Below are 21,095 nucleotides of genomic sequence, written 5' to 3'. Positions count from 1 at the left end.
CAAGTGGAAGAAACTAGTCCTGGCTGAAAAACCAGATGATGGAGCAATTCACATGCCGTTGACTGGTGACAGTGATGCACAAGAGCAGCTCGCCAATCCAGATGTAGGGCTGCATTCCATGGCATGACAAGGCCCCCTGCCCCATTCACAAGAGCTGCTTACCAATCCAGATGTAGGGCTGCATTCTATGGTATGACAAACCCCCTCCCCCGACACACACACACACACACACACACAAGAGCAGCTCATCAACCCAGATGCAGGGCTGCACTACATTCCATGAACCCTCCTCTCCAGCACACAGCCTACTCAAGGGCTTCTTGCCACGGGCCAGCTGTGCTCCTACTCAATCACTACATCCACTATTTCACAAGGAGACTGGCACCTGACAATGTCAGAAATACACTAACAAAGGGGAACAGTTGATGCAGGAACCAAAACAGACTTCTAGTAGACACCTAGCTACCCTCCTGCCAGGTGTCCCCTGCCACTTCAAAAAACTATCACAAGGGCCGGAGTTTAACCTAGTGGTAGCCTAGCATGCATGAAGACCTGGGTTCAATTCCTTGGTACCACATACATAGAAAAGCTGGAATTGGTGCTATGGCTCAAGTGGTAGAGTGCTAGCCTTGAGGAAAGCCCAAGGAGAGTGCTCAGGCCCTGAGTTCAGTCCTCAGGACTGGCAAAAACAAAACAAAAAACAACTATTACAAGGGTACAAATTAGGATCATTCCAAACATGGCTACCTAGGGAATCTCACTTTTAGAATTTTATGATTAAACTGAAAGCCTCACATGTTAAGCAAAAAAGAAGAATCACCATGTTAGGTAGTTGTTTTTGTTTTCTTGTTTGTTGTGCTAGGGATTCAATGGAGGGCCTTGAGCAGGCTAAGTAAGTGCTCTACCAAATGGACTATATCTTCAGTCATAGGCATATCACAAGGAATAAATATCTCAGCTGCAGTAGTTTTCCACATACCTTGGCTCGTGCCAGAACTTTAAGTTTATAGGTAGGACATTCAAGTAACATGAGGATGCAATTTTCATAATGAAAAGAAATTCCCACAAATCAGTAAGGAAAGAGCTGACTGGGCACCAGAGGCTCATGCCTGTAATCCTAGGTACTCAGGAAACTGAGATGTGAGGATCATGGTTCAGAGCATCTTGGGCAGAAAAGTCCATGAGACTTTTATGTACAATTCACCACCAGAAAAGTGAAAGTGGCACTGTGGCTCAAAGTGGTAGAGTGCTAGCTTTGAGCAAAAGAGTTCAGTGACAGCGCCCATGCCCCAAGTTCAGGCCCTGCAGCCGACAAAAAGAAAAGGCAAAGGGCAGCAGAGTACACTGTACAATCCCATCTTCACAGAGGGGCATCAAGGCTGCATACAGTGCTTTCTAGCAAGGCTTTCAGAGAAGGTAAGATAAGTTTTGGGGACAGCCTAGGAGGTGGTGTCAGGAAAATCAGCAAAGGGAGGGAGAAAGTGCATCCTCAGGTGGTCAAGGGTCAAAGTAGAGGAAAGGTCTTGTAAGGAATGGAGATAAATGGGTATCTCCACCACTGTCCATCTCCTTGGGCTAGGGTAGAAGTGTCCAGTGTGTAACTGTGGGAGAAAGCCGAAGTATGGGAAAAGGCTGGAGCAGGTGTAGTTCCAGGAACAAGTACACAAAATTTGAGTCAGATAGGGAGAGGTGAGTTAGATTTTCCAGTACATCCGTGTCTGAGGTGGAAGAAGCCCTGTGCCCTTGTAGATACAAGTTAACACTGAGAGAAGGGATCTCTTTGGAGCCATCAGTGAGCTAGATCAGGTATGGGGTGAGAGATAAGGATGGAGGGCCAGGATGGAGTGGGAAGCGGCTGGAGCACAAGGCAGGAGACTGAAGCAGGTGGTGCTCCTGGGAGCCCCAGAGTAAGCAAGGTCCTTACAAGGTCCTTACAAGGCAGTTTTCAGGAAACCAGAGACTGAAGAAATCAACTATGGGCTGGGGGATCTCAGCCAAAGGAGGGAAGAAGGTGTTCCCACTTCTCTAGGCTGGAAGGCTCTAGGCTGGAAACGGCAGGGGGAAGGTCCTAGGGTCTGAGGATAGGAGGCACACGTCTCAAATCCCAAGGAGGGCAGGGAGCCTGGGGAAACCAATGGAGTTGGGGGGTGTGACAGGGGCTGTAGGAAGGCTAGGCTGGGGCAGGGTCTTGGGAAGGAAGGACCCAGGCCAGCAGAAAGGCAGTCATGGGAGGGGGGAGGGGCTTCCGGATCCCAGGAGGGCCGGTCAAGGGCTTCAACTCTCGGACGAGGCTCGAGGGTCGGCCGAGGGGGTGGGGGTTGGGGTGGGGTTCTGCCATCACAGGCTCTGAGGTCTGAAGGGAGGTAAGGGTTGGGGCTCCAGAGTGCGAGGCACCAGCTGGACAGGTCCGGGTGGGAGGCGCCGGGTGCAGGAGGCCCAGGAGACGAGGGCCTGGTCCGCGGCTGCGGGCTCGAGGAGCCCAGGGAGGGTGACAGCCGTGAGCGCCGCGAGGAGGCCCTCGGGCCCCGGCCCGGCCCGACCCGGCCCGACGCTTACCTGCAGCACCACCTCTACGTCGTATGAGTTCCCCTTGCTCTTCTGGTGGCCGCGGAACTTGGAGCCACTGTAGAGCAAGCTGGTAGCCACGCCGGGCTGCTGGGTGTTGATAGGCGGTGGCGGGATGAGAGAGGCCGCGGAGGCAGCCGAGGCACCGGCCGGCGGGGGACACTCGGTGCGGACCGGCATCGCGGGGTCCCCCGGAGCCAGGGCTGGGGGGGAGGGGGAGAGGAACCGCCGCCGCCGCCGCGCGGGAGCTGAGGAGGGTGGGGAGGGAGGGGCCGGGCGCGCACGCGCGGGTGGGGGTGGGGACCACCCGCCCGCTGCCTGCGCACCGAGCGCTCGGGCCGCCACCGGGACCCCAGGACCTGTGAGCAGGGCCTCCCTGTCCTGAGCTGGGTCCCCCTTCCCACTTGCCCTCGCACACACACACCGCCCCTTCCGATTGGCTCGGGCGCGCCCGGGGGGCGGGAACCGGTTCACGCGGCGCTTCCGCCCATTGGCGGGCAGGGAGAACATGTGGCGGAGCGCGCGAGCGGCCCTCTGGGACTTGTAGTCTTTCCTTTCCGGGAAGCGCGGCGTGGAGAGGGCGGGGCGAGCTCGTTTGTGATGCTGATTGACTGAGGGCGCCGGAGGCGACGGCGCGCCGAAGGTGTCATGCCGAACATGGCGGCGTCCATAGGAAGCTGATGGGGGGGGGGTCTGGGGAGGCGGTGAGAGGTTTCCGTACAACCGCCGCGCGCGGCTTAGCGATCCCCTTGCTCTACTTCCGGCTTTCAGGTTTCGCGCCGCGAGTCCTCCCAGCCCCTCCGGCACCATGTGGAGGAGCTGGCTCCGGCCGCCGTGCCCAGGGTTCCGCCTCCTGAACCGGCCTGCGGGGGACCCAGCCGCCTCCGGGAGGCCGAGGCCAACCCCCCACCCTCCAGCCCGGGCCTACGTCCCGCCGACAGGTGAGGTCAGGGCTCCGGCCGGCTAAGTTAGTAGAAGATGGCTTGCGTGCAGAGTGGGGTGACCTGGGCGAAGTTCAGACCCATGGGTTGTTCAGACCAGTCCAGCCCTTCTATAGATGGGAAAGCGAAGCCCAGACCAAGGCAGGGGCGACCCGAGGGGGCCACGGCACCGCCAGGGCGTGAGACGGCGATGGACGTTGTCCCGTAAGGCTTTTCTCAAGGATCATAGGTGGTTTTTGTTTTGTTTTTTTAAATAAGGGAGACCGATGTCTCTGTTATTTTCAGACTGGGCAGTTTGGACTCTGGATCAAGACGTCCAAGGACACAGAGCAGATCCTGACCTTTGTGCTGGGCAAAACTGGCCCCAGCACCTAGCACAAAACCTGGCACAGAGGGGATGGACTACAGGCTTCCATCCCACATCTCTGCTTATTTCCAAGCCCTCTGTCCTACTGCCCTACAGCAACCCTAACCTTCTCTAGAACTTTCTAAGTGAGAATGGATACTGTCCCTCCATCCATCCTCTGACCATGATAAGGCCTAGAAGTTGGTGGCTCTTTCACTGCTGCTGGGGAGAGACTTTCTGGTAAGAGGGTCATCAGTGGCCAGGAGCATGGCTTAGTAGTAGAGTGTCTGCTCAGCATACACAAAACCCTGGGTTTGATTCCTCAGTACCACATATACAGCACCAGAAATGGCACTGCAGCATAAGTGATAGAGTGCTGCTGGCCTTGAGAAAGCCAAAGGACAGCACCCAGACCCTGATTTTAAGCCCTAGGACTGGCAAAAAAAAAAAAAAAAAGCATTGACACTCTCCATTCATTTAGATTTTCTGTGCTGGGGGCAGAGAGTCACAGTGGTCACCAAGACAGATGATTCTGAGTAAACAGAATACTGTCCTGTGCTAAAGGAAGTAGTGGAGGCTGGGGGTGTTAGAGTGCTTGCCCTAGCATGCATGAAGCCCTGGAGGTTCAATTCCTCAGTACCACATAAACAAAAAGTGGTGCTGTGGCTCTAGTAGTAGAGTGCTAGCCATGAGCACTCAGGGACAGTGCCCAGGCGCTGAGTTCAAGCCCCAGGACTGGCAAAAAAAAAAAAAAAATGGGGGGAGTATGGAGACAGGCACGGTGTGGGTGGGTATTCAGTGATATAAAGGGGTTTTTTTGGGGGGGGGTTATAGGGCTTGAACTCTGCCTGGGCGCTGTCCCTGAGCTCTTCAGCTCAAGGGTACCACCCTAACCCTGGGCCTAGGTGTTGTCCCTGAGCTCTTCAGCTCAAGGCTACCACCCTACCCTTGAGCCAAGCCCCACTTCCCATTTCTAGAGGTTAATTGGAAAGAAGAGTCTTCGGGTCCTTTTGTGCTCAAGCTGTCTTTGAACTTTAATCCTCAGATCTCAGCCTCCCGAGTAGCTAGGATTACAGGTGTGAATCATCTCGCCATGCTTGGCCTAGAAGGGTTTTGAGTGAAAGAGCATTAATGCTGGGGCTTAATAGATGGAGTAATGAGAAAAAGGGTTGAGTATCTACATGTACAGAGGTGACAGCAAGGTACAGATCCTTGTGGTATTGCCCAATTTAAGAAATTCAGAACTCTATAGGCTATTTGGCATTATGGACATAGTCTTAATCTGAATGTGGTGTTGGGTGAACCTCTGAGGTACTGTGATTGTGAGCATGCACTATATCCTTATTTTTCAGTGAGTTGAAGCACTAGATTACCCATGAGGATCCTTCTGGCTATAAAGTTCTATATTTTTAACAAATGGAGAAGGATGTTGGATGTACTAGAGACCTGAGATTTCACTTATGGGGACCCAAATGAAGGTCTGGAAGGTAATGAAGAGCCAGTAAAGAGAAAGAAGGAAGCTTGGTATAGTACACTCCTGTAATCCCAGCTACCCAAGAAGGAGGATCACTTGAGCCAAGGAGGTTGAATCCAGGCTGGGCAACGTAGTGGGACTTCATTTCCAGAAAAAAAGGAAAAAAAATAAGGAAGGATATCTCAGAAGGCACAACAGAAAGGAAAAGGACACATTCAGGAGTTCATTAAGTTGGCAAAAGCTTTGGGTTCATTTAGGTGATGGATGCTATTTGCTTTGCATGGTTGGGACTTGATCTGTCATCTTTTTTTCTTTGTAGTGCAGACCTACCAATTTATAGTTTAGGTTAATAGGAGTACCTGGCACATGGTAAATAGTCAGAAGTGAAAGGAATAAAGAATGAATGAAAGAATCAGGTCTGGGCTCCACAAAAGCCTTACACATTGGGAGAGCTTTGTGTATTGAAGTGTGGAGGATTAAACCCAAATAGGTCCTTCTCAATGAAGACTTTAGTTGCAAGCAGATTGAAAATCTACGTCTTAGGAAAACTTATACCATAGAAGATCATCAAAAAGAGAGGAATGGGGGCTGGGAGTTTGGCCTAGCATGCACGAAGACCTGGGTTCAATTCCTTGGTACCACATACATAGGAAAAAAAGCCGGAAATGGTGCTGAAGCTCAAGTGGTAGAGCTCTAGCCTTGAGAAAGTTCAAGGACAGTGCTCAAGTCCTGAGCTCAAACCCAGGACTGGCAAAAAAAAAAAAAAAAAAAAAAGAGAGAAGAATGGTTTAGGGAGGGGTCACTGAGGTGTGGAAGAGTTGATGATGCAGCAAAGAGAACTGGGTAAGGCTACTATGACCCTTCAGTTTTGTACCTTTGTGTCTGAGGGTCAACTGCCTGTAGATACACATAGGTGTTCTGAAAAAGCAGTGTCTGGTTGAAGGAAAATACCCAAGAAGTCAAGGCTTGAAGTCTTGTTCTACTGTTTACAAATTGCCAACTGGAAAAGGTTGTATCTCGAGTCTTTACCACATGAGAAGCATTATGTGTTTTGTGGTATGGATTGAGAGGTTTATGTAGTCTATACATCAGATCTGGGGATTTTTGTTGTTTTGTTTTTGTCTTTCAGTTGTAGGACTTGAACTCTGGGCCTGAGTGTTGTCCCTGAGCTCTTCAGGTCAAGACTACCACCCTACCCTTTGAGCCACAGTGCCACTTCTGTTTTCTAGTGTTTATTCTAGTGTTTAATTGTAGATAAGAATCTCTTAGACTTCCTTGCTGGGCTGGCTTTGGCTTTGAATGGTAATCCTCAGATCTCAGCCTTCTGAGTAGCTAGGATTATAGGCGTAGGCCACCGCACGCAGATCCTCCATTTTTTGCAATAGTTTTATTGGAACACAGCAACCTTTATTCATTTTAATATTACGTGGCAGTCTTCATTATAATAGCAGGATTGAATAGCTGCAGCAGAGACCATATGGCTTACACAGCCATAGAATATTGTCTGGCTCTGCAGAAAACAGTGTAACAACTCCTACTCTAGATGAAGAGTAATTTGGAAAATAGTGCATTTATACATTTTAGCTGGAAGAATTAACAGCCTTATGCATTTAGTGTAAACTCAGTAGTTTTTTAGTGTATTCACTGAGGTGTACATTACGATGTTAAGATATTTTTATCATGCCAAAAAAAATCTATATTCTGTGCCTTATTACTTCTATCCTTCCAACCCTAGACAACCACTATTTTTCTTCCTTCTTTATACATTTCTCTGTTTTATAAATAGAATTTGGTCTTTTTTTTATTGTCAGGGTAATGTATAGAGGGGTTATAGTTACATTCATCAGTTAGTGGGTACATTACTTCTTGCACATTGATACCCCTTCTCATGTTTTTGTCCCTGTTTCCCCCCTTCTCAATCATCTTATTTGTTTGTTTTGATTTTTATTTTTGCCAGTCCTGGGCTTGAACTCAGAGCTTAGGTACTATTCCTGAGTCTCATTGTGCTCAAGGCAAGTGCTCTACCACTTGAGCTACAGTGCCAGTTAGAGCTTTTTTGAGTAGTTTATTGGTGATAAGCAATCTCACAGACTGTCCTGCCTAGGCTGGCTTCAATCCACAATCCTCAGATATCAGCCTCTTGAGTAGCTAGGACTACTGGTGTGAGCTACCAGTGCCTGGCTCGAACAATGTTTCTGAAGTTTTTCATGTTGTATCATATATCAGTATTCCATTCTTTTCTTCTTGTCAAGTAACATTCTGTTGTGTAGATATACAACATTCTACTAATCCATTTATCCATTGATGGACACACGGGTTGTTTCAATGCTTTCTTATGAATAGTCCTGTTATAATCATTTATACACAAGTTTTTGTGGGGGCTTTTATGTTTTTCTCTTGAATATATACCTTTAACTTTTAGACTCTTTCCTAAGGAGTCTTATCATTTTGCATTTCTTCTCATAGGTATAAGGACTCTAATTTCTCCATATCTTTGCCAATACTTGCTAATGTAGGGGGTTTTTTTGTTTTGTTTTTTTGTTTTTTTATGGTCCTGGGGCTTGAACTCTGGGCTTGAGTGTTGTCCTTGATATCTTCAGCTCAAGGCTACTGCCCTATCCCTTGAGGCGCACAGCACCACTTCCAGTTTTCAAGGGGTTTAATTAGCGATCAGAGTCTCTTGGACTTTAACTTTAGTTGGCTTTAAACTGTGATCCTGTGTAGCTAGGATTACAGGTATGAGCCACCATGACCAGCTTTGTAGTCTTTTTTTTTTTTTTTTTGCCAGTCCTGGGCTTGAGCTCAGGGCCTGAGCACTGTCCTTGGACTTTCTCAAGGCTAGAGCTCTACCACTTGAGCCTCAGCACCACTTCTGCCTTTTTTTTTCTATGTATGTTGTACCGAGGAATCGAACCTGGGTCTTCCTGCATGCTAGGCAAGCACTCTACCACTAGGCCAAACTCCTAGCCTTTCCTCTCTGCCCCTGCCGCGCCCCCCCACCTCCCCTTTAAAAAAAATGGATATCCTAAAGGGTGTGAAGAAGAGATAACCTCATGAGCTTTCTTTTGCTTGTTTGACAGGATCTCACTGTGTGATTCAGGCTAGTCTGGAACTTCTAATCCTCCTGCTAGGCCTCCTGAGTGTTGCAATTATGGGTGTGAACCTCCATACCTGTCTCATTGTCATTTTGACTTGCATATGGTCAAGCATGTTTTCATGTGCTTATTATCTATGCATACATAAACATATTTCCTTCCCCTTTCCCTACTCCCCTCCTCAAGTCTTAGGACTTGAACTCAGAGCCTAGGTGCTGTTCTTGAGCTTTTTTTGCTCAAAGCAAGTGCTCTACCAGTTGAGCCACAGCTCTGTTTCCAGAGTTTTGGTGATTAATTGGACATTAGAGTCCTCCCAGGCTGGCTTTGAACAGTGATCCTTAGATCTTGGCCTCCTGAGTAGCTAGGATTATAGATGTGAGCCACTGGGCAACTGCTGGAGTGTGTGAGGGGGTCAGTTGAGGGGCTTGACCTCAGGGCCTGGACATTGTCCTTGAGCCTCTTTGTGCTCAAGGCTTGCGTTCTACCACTTGAGCCATACTTCCAGTTTTGAGTGGTTAAATGGAAATAAGAGTCTTATGTGGATTTCTGTGCCTGAGTCAGCTTTGAAACTGCAATCCTCAGATCTCAGCCTCCTAAGTAGCTAGGATTACAGGTGTGAGCACCAGCTCCCAGCTTTACTGAAAAAAAAAAATTTTTTTTTTCCCATTCTTCGGGCTTGAACTCAGGACCTGGGCACTGTCCCTGAGCTTTTTTTACTCAAGGTTAGTATTCCACTACTTGAGTTACAGTGCCACTTCCGGCTTTTCTGTTTATGTGGTGCTGAGGAATTGATCCCAGGGCTTCATGCATGTTAAGCAAGCACTCTACCACTAGGCCACATTCTCAGCCCCTGTGTTGCAAGTTTTTGATTCCTGAAAACCATTGGTTGGAGCTGCCCTAAGATTAGACATAGAACACTGCCCTATTAGGATTTCAGCTTTGAGGTTCTAGGCCCTCCAGGTGGCACTGTTTTAAAAGATAAAGGTATTGAGTCGCTTTTGAGATGAGCACTTCCTCTTGGTATATGTGGGAGTTGTAGTTCCTGAGGCATGGAGTCTTTCTAAAGTGAAGGTCAGTCTGGAAAGTGTGCCTAATTAAAAGATCTCTTACCAAATGGGGCAAAGTGAAGGAAAGGCTGACATTGTGCAGGAAGCATTGTACTCATGCCTTAACTTACGGAATTGTAACCTCTTTATACAACTCCTTAATAATAATAACAATTTAACAATTTTTTAAAAAAGATTGCTCACTAATCTGTATAGACTGGGACAAGAGGACTGTAGAGGAAGTACTATAGGAGAAAACTGTGGGTTTTTTTTTTTGTGTGTGTGTGTGTGTGTGTGTGTGTGTGTGTGTGTGTGTGTGTGTAGGTCATGGGGCTTGAACTCTGGGTCTGGGTGTTATCCCTGAGCTCTTCAGCTCAAGGCTACTGCCCTACCCCTTAAGCAACAGCCCTATTTCCTGTTTTCTAGTGATAAATTGGAGATGAAAGTCTCATGTTCTTTAGTGCCTGGGTTGGCTTTGAACCGTAATCCTCAGATCTCCGCCTCCTGAGTAGCTAGGATTATAGGTATGAGTGACCACACCTAGCAAACAGTTTGCTTCTTTACAGGAATTGAAGCAGCTACATGAGAAAAAGAGGCCCAAAGGACATTAATTTCCTGTTCATCACTCTTTACATGGGCAGGTTTTTGAAGCCGTTCTCTGCTTACATAGCCTGTTTTCTTATAGCCAACTGTGTAAATTAACACTCTTTCACATATCCCTTTTTTTGCATCTGTATGGTTCTCAGAACTGTCTCTGAAAAAAAAACACTGAGTATTTTTGCCACAGATGTTTTGAAAGGCAGTGATTCATACTCGAAATAAGCCCCAGTCCTACAGGATGGATCCTCCTGATTCTCTTTTAAAGATGGTGTTCCTGTTGGTGTTAGCAAACCCTACATCTGCTGAGACTATGAGAGTTTCATGATTTGTCTTATGTAACTCAGACCTTTGAGGACCTACAACTACTGACTTTGTGACATTGTTGGGGTTCATGGATTCCACCACATGAATTGTCCACATCACATTCTTATTTGTCTATGAGAACCCTTTACTTGGTTCCCATTGTTTTCTTTAACTGAGACTTAACTAGTCTCTGCATCTCTGTACCTAATGGTCCTCTCTGGGCATGTCCAGCCTTTCTCTCCTTCAGTCTCTCATTCTGAATGTCTTTCCAGTCCTTGAAAACGTATACTTTCTGAAGACTGGAGCTTCATGCAAGAATTTTCTATTTTGGAAACTACTTCCATATACCAAGTCAGTCTGTAAAGTCTGAACTCGAGGATCTTTTGTGTGTGTGTGTGTGTGTGTGTGTGTGTGTGTGTGTGTGTGTGTGTGATATGGCTTGAACTCTGGGCTCAAGGCTACTGCCCTACCCCTTGAGCCTCAGGCCCACTTCTTGTTTTCTAGTGATTAATTGGAGATAAGAGTCTCACTGTCTTTTGTTTGTGTTCCCCAGGCTGGCTTTGAACCACGATCCTCAGATCTCAGCCTCCTGAGTAGCTAAGATTACAGGTAGGAGTCACAAGCAGGCTTCAGTCCTGGAGACAGTGTTGAGTTAGAGTGCGCATAGTTTCTCCTACTTCCTGACTGGAACAGAAGACAATAGATGTGGCCCAGGAGTGTGGTAGAGTGCATGCCTAGTGTGCACGAAGCCTTGGGTTCTGTCCCTCAGTACCATATACACAGAAAAAGCCAGAAGTGGTGCTGTGGCTCAAATGGTAGAGCCCTAGCCTTGAGAACAGAGAGGCTCAGGGACAGTGCCTAGGTCCTCCTAAGTTCAAGCCCCAGGACTGGCAAAAAAACAAAACAAAACAAAAAAAAAAAGGAAGCAAAACAATAGATGTGGCCTAACTACCTCCATCGGGACAGGAGATAGAAAAGGAAATCTCTGACCCTTATCTGATTGCCATTTAAATGTAATGGGGGCTGAGCTTTGGTGGCTCATGCCTGTAATTCAAGCTACTCAGGAGGCTGAGATCTGAGGATCATGATTCAAAGCCATACCAGGCAGGAAAGTCCATGAGACTTGTATCTCTAACCACCAGAAAACTGGAAGTAAAGCTGTGGCTTAAAAAGGTAGCGTACTAGGCTTAAGGAGAAAAGCTTAGGGACAGCACATAGGCCCTGCTTTCAAGCCCTAGGACACCCCCACCCCCACCCCCACCACTGCTACTACAATTGGAGGTTAAATCAGGGACATTGAAAAGCTCTAGTGTGGTTGAACCCTAGTTTGGTGTCAAATGGGTCATGGAATTGGTGTTATGATTTCACACAAAGGTAGTGAATTCACATTATCTCAGACCAGATCTGGTCATTTAAAAAAAAAAGTTGTTTTTGTTTTGTTTTTTACAAAGACAAGACATTTCTTTTACTCACTATTGTATCCTGTGACTAGAATAGTGCAAGGCACAGAGTAGGTATACAGGTAGTTCTTTGGGAAAACAATTTGGGCCTTAGTATTTTTTAAAAATGCACTATGGGAAATATATTTATGAATCCCCTAGCTTTAAGCATTAATGATAGCAAGTAAGGTTTATGCGAGTGATATAATATATAAAGCATAAAAATATGTTTAGAGCCGGGTGCAGTGGCTCAGGCCTATAATCCTAGCTACTCAGGAGGCTGAGATCTGAGTATCAAGGTTCAAAGCCAGCCTGGGCACAAAAGGACCTGAGACACTTATCTCTAACCTCTAGAAAATGGAAAATGGAGCTTGGCTCAGGGTAGGGTGGTAGCCTTGAGCTGAAGCGCTCAGGGACAGTGCCCAGGGTTAGGGTGGTAGCCTTGACCTGAAGATCTCAGGGACAGCGTCCAGGTGAGTTCAAGCCCCATGACCCACAGAAAAGGAAAGAAAACATCAGGACATAGATTATCACTCTCCCTCCTTTTTTAAACCCCCAGTACTGGGAATTGAACCCAAGGCCATGCATTTGCCAGGCAAGCACTCTACTACTTGAGCTAAGCCCCTAGTCCATTTTTCCCCTTCCTGAAGGAAATATTTAGAGTTCCCATTGAATACACAAGCTAGTTAATTAGGTTAATTAATTGGAGAGAGAGGAAGGGAAATTCTCCTGGGAGAGCTTTATTTTCTGCCTGGATATCATGCGTGCGCACACACACACACACACACACACACACACACACACACACACACACAGAGGCAAACAAGTTTTATACTTACCCTTCTGAGAGGCATCAGAGACTTGACTGAACATAGGCTCTAGCTCTCCTCTATTTAGACACCTAATTTAGATTTGGTATGTTGTGCTGGCTTGGGAGGGGAGGTGGACATGCTTAGATGTTAAAGTGGGTAGTGTGGGAAATCCTCAGGTCACAGTCTGCTCCTGACCAGACTTGCCCCTGGCTCCAGAACTATCAGTCCTGTTCCTTCTAAGTCCCTGGAGAGCAGATATTCCCTTCCCCCAGCTTTAATCAGAGGCTGTTGATTATGCTGTATACTTGAATGGTGATGTGAAAATCAAGCCAATCAATCAGCATTAGCAGTAATGATGCAAGCTGGACTTGTCGCCTCCTGAGCCTCTCTATGCTTCTTTAAACTGCCTCTCTTTAAAAAAAAATTTTAAAAAAAATCTGTCTTGCAGAAAGGAAGAGGTTTTATCAGAATGTCAGCATCACACAGGGTGAAGGTGAGTGCCTGAAATTTTGGACTACTTTTTTTTGTTTTTGTTTTTTTTGTTTTGTGAATGGTTGGACACATGTTTCATCTCCAGCCAGTCCAGTAGTGGGATTATCTTTGACACTTTTGTCAGATATTGTCTGTGTGCACCAATTCAAGGGGCTAAATATAGGAATGGTCACTTGATTCCACTTCACAGTCTGAGAATTTTGTATTTGATCTTTCAAGGTGGCTTTGAGATAAACCTGGACCACAGGAAGCTGAAGACTCCTCAAGCCAAGCTCTTTACAGTCCCCAGTGAAGCACTAGCCATTGCTGTGGCCACTGAATGGGACTCCCAGCAGGACACCATTAAGTTCTACACCATGCACCTGGTAACAAGTTCCTTATGCACACTTAAACCCTGATACCTGCCAGTGGGGCTAGATTGCCTGGCAGAAATTTTTAGACTCTTTACCAAAATGTGGCAAGGAATGGTATGTATGTGTGTGTGTTGGGTGGGAGGGTGGATCCTGTCTGCCTGGGTTGCAGCCACATTCACCAGCTCTAGGCATTGAACAGGCCAAGCTCTTTCCCTGTCTGACCTAGAGCTCTTTTACCTGCAGGTCCCTCTGCTAGGGCCATTGTCCTGCATAACTGACTCCTGCTCTGGTCTCAGGACATATGTCACCTTTGCTGACTGCCCAGCTTTCTTAGTTTTGACTTTAACAGTTGGTCATTTGTTCGGTCAGCACTTAGACAATCTGTAATGAGCTGTTTTATGATTACACATTTATATCTGTCTCTTCTGCCTGGTGAACAACTATATCTGTTACTTAGCAACCCCAGCAGGAAGTTTAGATGGCTCTCAGTAAATTTTGGTTGGATCCAGGAACCAGGGTGCCTCATAGGGCTCTGCTTCCCTTGTCCCCAACACAAAGGTGGCTCTCTGAGGCGCTAGGACAGAGTGGGGACAGCAGGAATCAGGCAGACTGAGTCTAGCCTCTGCAGCCTGCATATTGTGGCCTTGGGTGGTAACTTAGCTGCCTTATGGAGCTGTGGTCAGGGTTGAGTGAGGTGACACATGGAAAGCTCTCAGCATGGTTCCCTGTCCTGCCAGGTGCTCAGTCAGCACTGAGCTTTCTACTTTCATGTGGATCATTGCTGTATTCACCCTTGACACAGAGACTCAAGTGGGCCTTCTCAGAACAGCACAGCTTTTGAGGTGCCACCTGCTCTTTGATTAGCTGATGAAATTAGGGTGATCCACAAACTAAGTGAGCTGAGAAACTTCCTATTTTCAAGGTAAAGCTAGAAAATTATCTTGATCCCAGTGAAATTTTTTTTTTTTTGTTTTTTGGTTGTGGGGCATGAACTCTAGGCCTGGGCACTGTCCCTGAACTCTTTAGCTCAAGGCTACCACTGTACCTCTTGAGCCATAGTGCCACTTTCCCTTTTCTATGGTGAGTTGGAGATAAGAGTCTCATGGTCTTTAGTGCCCAGGCTGGCTTTGTACCTCAATCCTCAGATCTCAGCCTCCTAAGTAGCTAGGATTACAGGTGTGAGCCACCACCACATCTGGCCAAAATATTTTTTTTTCTTTTGCAGTCCTGGGGCTTGAACTCAGGGTCTGAGCACTGTCCTTGGGCTTTCTCAAGGCTAGAGCTCTACCACTTGAGCCACAGTACCACTTCCAGCTTTTTCTTTTTTTTTTTCTATGTATGTGGTACCGAGGAATTGAACCTGGGTATTTGTGCGTGCTAGGCAAGCACTCTACCACTAGGCCAAACTCCTGGCCCAACTTCCAGCTTTTTCTATGTATGTGGTCTTTGTGCATGCTAGGCATAAACCAGTAGGCCATACTCCCTCCCCCCTCTCCCCCCGCCCGTGTGATTTATTTTCTTGCATTCTAAGATGGTAAGAGAACCAGCTGCTTAAACGTTTAGGATTTCAGGTACATGACTCTTATTCTATTCTGCATATGTATTTCACCTTTCTAGGCCTCAGTTTCCACATTTTTGAAATGGGCACAATAATTGAATCTATTCCAAAGTATTGTTGTGAGGATGACATTAAACGCAGCTGTGCATGGTAATAACGAACATGAAAATAAGTAAAAAAAAAAAAAAAAAACCTGCGACAGAAGCATACATAGCGCTGTGGGCACAGAGCCCACTGTCATGCATACCCTATAGATGTGTGTGTACCCCATAGGTGTGTCTTCATAGGTGTGCTATGGCTGTGAGGACACCTGAGTCCAGAGTCCTATGGTGCTATCCTCTTCTCACCCTGTTGTTTTACTGTGAGTCAGTTGCAATGTCCTCTGGAAAGCAGGGCTTTTGCCTGAACCCCACAGGTCATGACAGGGCCCTTTCTTTCTTTTTATTCAGACCACATTGTGCAACACATCCTTGGACAACCCAACCCAGCGAAACAAGGATCAGCTGATCCGGGCAGCTGTGAAGTTTCTGGACACTGACACCATCTGGTAATTGGCATTTGGAGGAGTAATCCTCCAATGGGTTGAATGAACCCCTTGGGCTATTTTGCCTCATTTGCCCAGAAAGTTGCTAGTGGAAGAAGCCAGAGAGAAGGAAGGCAGCCTGCTTGACATTGGCATGTAGCCACTCTTCAGATCCCAAAGGAGGACTCCTAGAGCACATGGTGTTCCATGGTCTGGGGTTGGGGGACAGGGGCATAGTCACTTAGGCATAGCTCCTGCAGGCTTCAGAACCATAGGACTCATTTGCCAGCCCCAGCAGGGTATCTGACCCTGACTCTGCCATTGTCACATTCTCACATTTGCACATTGGCAGTCCTGTTGTTTCCAGATAACAATACGGACTGGCCTCCAGGTCTGAATTCTCCCCTGGTTTCAATATTCATTGGCTATTGGCTAATTAGATAGTGATATTGAAGGAACAATTCTTATAGTTGGTGCTCAAGAGTCCCCAGGGATGACAAAGGGTATCAGCCAGATGCTCTGGAAGGGAGTGGCCTACAGGTCAATTAGAGATCGGTGATGGGATCAGTTGCTGGAAGGAAGGTTAGACAAAAAACTCGACAAAGGTCCTGATGAGAAGTGAAGGAAGGCCAGACCCCTGGGGAAGAAAGCCTAAAGAGGGGATGCCAGTTCTACCTTTCGCTTGTGGTTTGAGGTAGGAGGAGGAGGAGGAAAGCTTGACCAGTTTACCTTTCCTACACATTCCAGTGTCTAGAAGCTCAGCTTTCTATAGTGCCCCTGGGATTCCCATCTGTGAAGCTTTGCAGCTTGGCTCCCTTTTAAGTGACTCGACTGTCTCTTAGTCAAAACAAGTGGCATTGCTTGGCCTCTCGGGTTATCTCTCAGGTCTGGTGTCTAAGCCAAGAGGTGACTGGGCTCCTGGAGTGTCAATATATTGGTACTTGTCTGTGGCCAGAAACATGGTGTTTTGGGAGCAGCCAGGGCAGGAATACCCATATCTCTGAGCATGGGTTCTGGAATATGGTTGTTAGATTGGGTCTGTTTTAGAGTGGCACTGTAATAATGGTGCTGCAAGCATTTAAAGCAGAGGTTCACAAGCTCAAGCTCATATTAGAATCTCCTGGAGAAATTGTTAGAGCAGATAACCAGGTTCCATCCCCAGATTTTCTAATTTCCTTAGGTGTGGGATTTGGCCTCAGGGCCACACTTGCTTTAGGAGACAAAATTTGAGGCACTTGGTTGGTGGTGGAAGTTTTTGCTTGTTACCATTTTGTTTTCTGTCCCTGAATGAATTGTACTTTTTTATTAATGAAGGTGATTTTTACAATGACTTAGCTACAGGGTGGAAGAGCCAGAGACACTAGTGGAACTTCAAAAGAATGAGTGGGATCCAATCATAGAGTGGGCTGAGAAAAGGTAAGATATATAGCCTGCAGAGAACTCTGAATGTGCGTGGAATTGGGCATGCTGGCTGCCAGTGTTGTTGGTCATGGGTCTTGAACTTGGGTCCTGGGGGCTGTCCCTAAGCTTTTTTGCTTAAGGCTAATGCTTTGCCATGTCTAGCCACAGCTCTACTTCTGGTTTTCTGGTGTTAATTAGAGATGAGTCCCATGGACTTTCCTGCCCAGGCTAGCTTTGAACTGTGATTCTCAGATCTCAGGCTTTTGAGAAGCTAAGATTAGAGGCGTGAGCCACTAATGTCTGACTTGGCTATTCTTTTTTATTATTTTTTTTAAGGTGTATGTGTGCTGTGATTTGAATCCAGCTTACAGTAAGCACATAGTACATAGTTTATACTACTTAGCTACATCCCAAGCTTCATAGTTACGATTTTTCTTGAGTATGTTTTGGGTTTTTTTGTCTTTTTTAGTCATGGGGCTTGAACTCTGGACCTGGGCGCTGTCCCTGAGCTCTTCAGCTCAGGGCTATAGCTCTCCCACTTGAGCCTCAGCACCACTTCGTTTTCTGGTGGTTAATTGGAGATAAGAGTCTCACAGATATTTGTGCCCATGCTGGCTTTGAACCGTGATCCTCAGATCTCGGCCTCCTGAGTAGCTAGGATTACAGGCATGAACCACTGGTACCTGGCTAAGTATGTATGTTCTCTTTTCTTTTTTCTTTTTGGCAGTCCTGAAGCTTGAACTCAGGGCCTGAGCATTATCATTGGGCTTTCTCAAGGCTAGAGCTCTACCGCTTGAGCCATAACACCACTTCCGGCTTTTTTCTATGTATGTCATACTGAGGAATTGAACCTGGGTCATCGTACATGCTAGGCAAGCACTCTACCACTAGGTAGGCCAGATTCCAGCCCCTGTATCTTCTCTTGAAGCCAGCCCATATCCCAGAGATCACAGATCAAAACCAGTATCTTGTGAATTACAGAGGTTTGATAAATATTGGAAAAAATTACTAATTTAGGACGCATAAACATGTCTTCAGGGAAATTTATATATATATATGTATATATATGTATATATGTGTGTGTGTGTACAGTTTTTTTTCACAGCTGAGGACTGATCTCAGGGCCTCACACTTGCCAGACAAGTACTCTTCCACTGAGCTAAATCCCCAAGGTCAGGAAAATATTTTTATTTATTTTTTAAATGTTTCTTTTGCTAGTCCTGGACCTTGAACTCTGGGCCTGGGCATTATCCTAAAGCAGCTTTTGCTCAAGGCTAGCACTATACCACTTGCACTACAGGGCCACTTCAGCTTTTTCTGTGATTAATTGGAGATAGTGTCTCATAAATTTTCCTGCCCAGGCTGGCTTCAAACTCAATCCTCAGAGTTCAGTCTCCTAAGTAGCTAGGATCGTAGACACGAGTCACTAGCACCTAGCTGAAAGTATTTTAAAAAGCAGGTTATCCACTCTTGGTAGGGATTCTGAGTAAGTGACTGCACTTCAGACAGGTATTCTTTACAGGACTGAGCACTATGCCTTTATTTAGGGCAGTTTCATCTGGATTTTAGGGGTTGGTTAGACTGGTGGCTACTGACCAGTGGCAGCTGTTCCCAGCATCTCCCCAGGGGCAGTCCCTTGGACACATGCTATCTTCAAGTTTTTGCTTCTAGTCAAAAACTGGGCTGCTCTTGGAACACAGAATGCCATGAACATGCCAAAGTCTTTCCTTTCAGGTACGGAGTGGAGATTGGCTCCTCTACCAGTATAATGGGACCCAACATCCCTGCCAAGACTCGGGAGCTACTCATCAACCACTTGGCATCTTACAACATGTGGGCCCTACAAGGTAAGCATTGAGCTTCCACAGGCCTGGGGCTTGTCCCCTGATGAGGCACTCTGTACATAGAGACTAGCTGGCTCTAATGCCAGCTCTTTCACTCACACTCAGGATCAGACTTTAGAACAGAAAATTGAGTTTTTCCTTTTCAGCAAGTGACAAATTTGTAACTCCTTGGCCTGACTAGGGTCATGTACCCATTTTGTGAGGTATCACCGGTGGGGACTTGGGAAAAGGCTCAAATCAGTGGGGTTCAGGTAATGTTCCACCTAGGGAAGTACAGAGCCATGTCACTCAAAGAAAACCTTCTAGGAGAGTAGAGCAAGCCCCTAGTGGGTCTTTGCCCTACCCTCCTATTCACTGTGCAGGAACTTATGAGGTTGTTGCATGTGGCTTGTGTTTCTGCAGGGATTGAGTTTGTAGTGGCCCAGCTCAAGTCCATGGTGCTGACCTTGGGCCTGATTGACCTGCACCTCACAGTGGAGCAGGCCGTGCTGCTGTCACGCCTGGAGGAGGAGTACCAGGTGAGATGCCAATCTTAGGTCCTTGGCTCAATTCTTCCTAATTTACAGGTGTGGGGGCTGTGATGAATCTACCTTCATTAGTTCCATGTGCACGTAGAAACAAACTAAGGAACAATAAAAGTATTGTCAGGGTTGGGGTTACAGCTCAAGAATATAGCATTTGACTAGCATGCTTGAGGCTCTGGGTTTCATCAGCAGCACCACAAGAAAAAAAAAGCTAATACACCAGCTAGAGTTTCTAAATCAGGTCAGGGTGACTAGGATCAAGCCTCACTCTGCACTTGACTTTTATGACCTGGTAGAACAGGCCTGCTGGGGATACAGAAGTCTGTCTGTACTCGTCACCTAGGTGTTCATATCCTCACATTTCATTTGACTGGCAGAGAAGCAGAGGGATAGCTGTTGTTTGTGTACAAGCTTTGCTTTAGTAGTAGGTTTGAATGAAGGTTTGCTATGCTATCAGTTTTTGTTTTTTTTTTTTTGTTTTTGTTTTTGTTTTGTGAGTCCTGGGCTTGAGCTCAGAGCCTGGGCACTGTCCTTGGGCGTTCTCAAAGCCACAGCACCACTCTGGCTTTTTCTGTGTATGTGGTACCGGGAATCAAACCCAAGGCTTCATGCATGATAGGGCAAGCAATCTACCACTAGGCCATACTCCCCGCCCCTCCCTCAGCTGCATTTTTTTTAAACTCTGAAAACTATGTTGTTCCTTTTTATCTTTTTGTTGTAGATGTGGTGATTCCTGCAACTTCAAAAAGTTAATTGCTATTATGAGTTGATCCCTAGTATGATTTTTTTTTCAAACAACAAAAAAATTCCACCTTTTTGGAATATTCTTCTGCTTGGGCAAATGCCAACCCCCTGCCTTCATTTATTCATACCACCACCTTCGATAGCACTTGCATCCTTGCATGGTGATGTGTCTGAGAGAGGATGGACAGTTTGCAGGCTGCCTCACACTGACTTCTATTGGGAAGAAGTGTGGGATAAGGACTAACACATTGGGCAGGCTCCCTCAGAGGAGACATGCTTGGTTCTGGTACCCAATGCCTAACCAGCAGTGGGTAGCTCTGGGTCCTGGGCCTGAATGTACTTCTACAAACATACACCAGAGAGTACAAGCACCTCTCTGGCCAGCTGGGTGGTCTCACTTGTTGCCTCCAACAGTTGTCTCATATGTTTTGGCTAGGTGGGGCCTATTTGTCCTTGAGCCTAGCAAAAAGAATGAAACATGGTTCCAGCTGAGAGGCTGCCAGATCAGACAATGTACCCAACAACTTGTTTTGTCCTCTCAGATCCAGAAATGGGGTAACATTGAGTGGGCCCACGACTATGAACTGCAGGAGTTGCGTGCCCGCACCGCTGCTGGCACCCTTTTTGTCCACCTCTGCTCAGAGAGCACCACAGTCAAGCACAAGCTCCTGAAGGAATGAACTCTGTGTTACACATACCGCCTGGACACAGCTTGCATAGCCACAGCTCTCCTGGTCTGGCCTTCCCTAACCGTGGGATCCCTTCACCTGTGGGGCTCCCCAGCTTACATGTGGGAACTTCCTTGGACAGGAGGGCTCCCCTGGCCTGTGCCTGTGAGGCACCCATGGCCTTTGGGGCTAGGCCTTGCCCAGCATTGCCCTGAGATGTTCGTGAACCACAATATGGCTTCTGGAGGTCAGTCTGATTCCAACCCACGAGTCCCTGGCCTGGTCAAGCAGCAAGTAAGAGGAATATGTTGTACAAGTGACTTTTTTTCAACTCTTGATTTTATTAAATATGACTCTACCCTGGAAA

General features: G+C 46.9%; 2 protein-coding genes across 4 annotated transcripts in view; one reads left to right on the top strand and one right to left on the bottom strand.

Moving 5' to 3' along the window:
* The window catches only part of Gid4 (GID complex subunit 4 homolog), a 22,686-nt gene extending 19,488 nt beyond the window's left edge, over positions 1-3,198 (bottom strand). The window contains exon 1 of one of the 2 annotated variants that reach the window (XM_090349414.1): positions 2,557-3,198. In XM_090349414.1, coding sequence (XP_090205540.1) covers positions 2,557-3,075 — 519 coding nt within the window. In that variant the 5' untranslated portion in view covers positions 3,076-3,198. The remainder of the gene's footprint in view (positions 1-2,556) is intronic. The other variant, XM_090349413.1, reaches the window with a different exon arrangement.
* Positions 2,320-21,095, top strand: Atpaf2 (ATP synthase mitochondrial F1 complex assembly factor 2). 2 transcript variants are annotated; one of them, XM_090349415.1, is made up of 9 exons: positions 2,320-2,363; positions 3,337-3,506; positions 13,070-13,114; positions 13,333-13,478; positions 15,474-15,571; positions 16,883-16,963; positions 18,683-18,795; positions 19,195-19,310; positions 20,603-21,095. In XM_090349415.1, the coding sequence occupies exons 2-9, from the start codon at positions 3,374-3,376 to the stop codon at positions 20,738-20,740; spliced, it is 870 nt and encodes a 289-aa protein (XP_090205541.1). In that variant the 5' UTR covers positions 2,320-2,363; positions 3,337-3,373; the 3' UTR covers positions 20,741-21,095. The 2 variants fall into 2 exon arrangements, with proteins under 2 accessions (XP_090205541.1, XP_090205542.1); XM_090349416.1 differs by lacking the exons at positions 2,320-2,363; positions 16,883-16,963 and having other exon boundaries at positions 3,208-3,506.

Source organism: Megascapheus bottae, chromosome 17 (genome assembly GCF_031878675.1).
Source record: "Megascapheus bottae isolate mThoBot1 chromosome 17, mThoBot2.hap1, whole genome shotgun sequence".
Lineage (NCBI taxonomy): Eukaryota > Metazoa > Chordata > Mammalia > Rodentia > Geomyidae > Megascapheus > Megascapheus bottae.
This window is presented reverse-complemented; position numbering and strand designations above follow the sequence as displayed.

Bases quoted from the DNA above. Each gene is read 5' to 3' on its own strand.
- Atpaf2 (XM_090349415.1), top strand. From the start codon at position 3,374: ATGTGGAGGAGCTGGCTCCGGCCGCCGTGCCCAGGGTTCCGCCTCCTG. The intron at 16,964-18,682 runs GTAAGATATATA...CTTTCCTTTCAG, and splicing joins ATAGAGTGGGCTGAGAAAAG to GTACGGAGTGGAGATTGGCT. The intron at 19,311-20,602 runs GTGAGATGCCAA...TTGTCCTCTCAG, and splicing joins GCCTGGAGGAGGAGTACCAG to ATCCAGAAATGGGGTAACAT.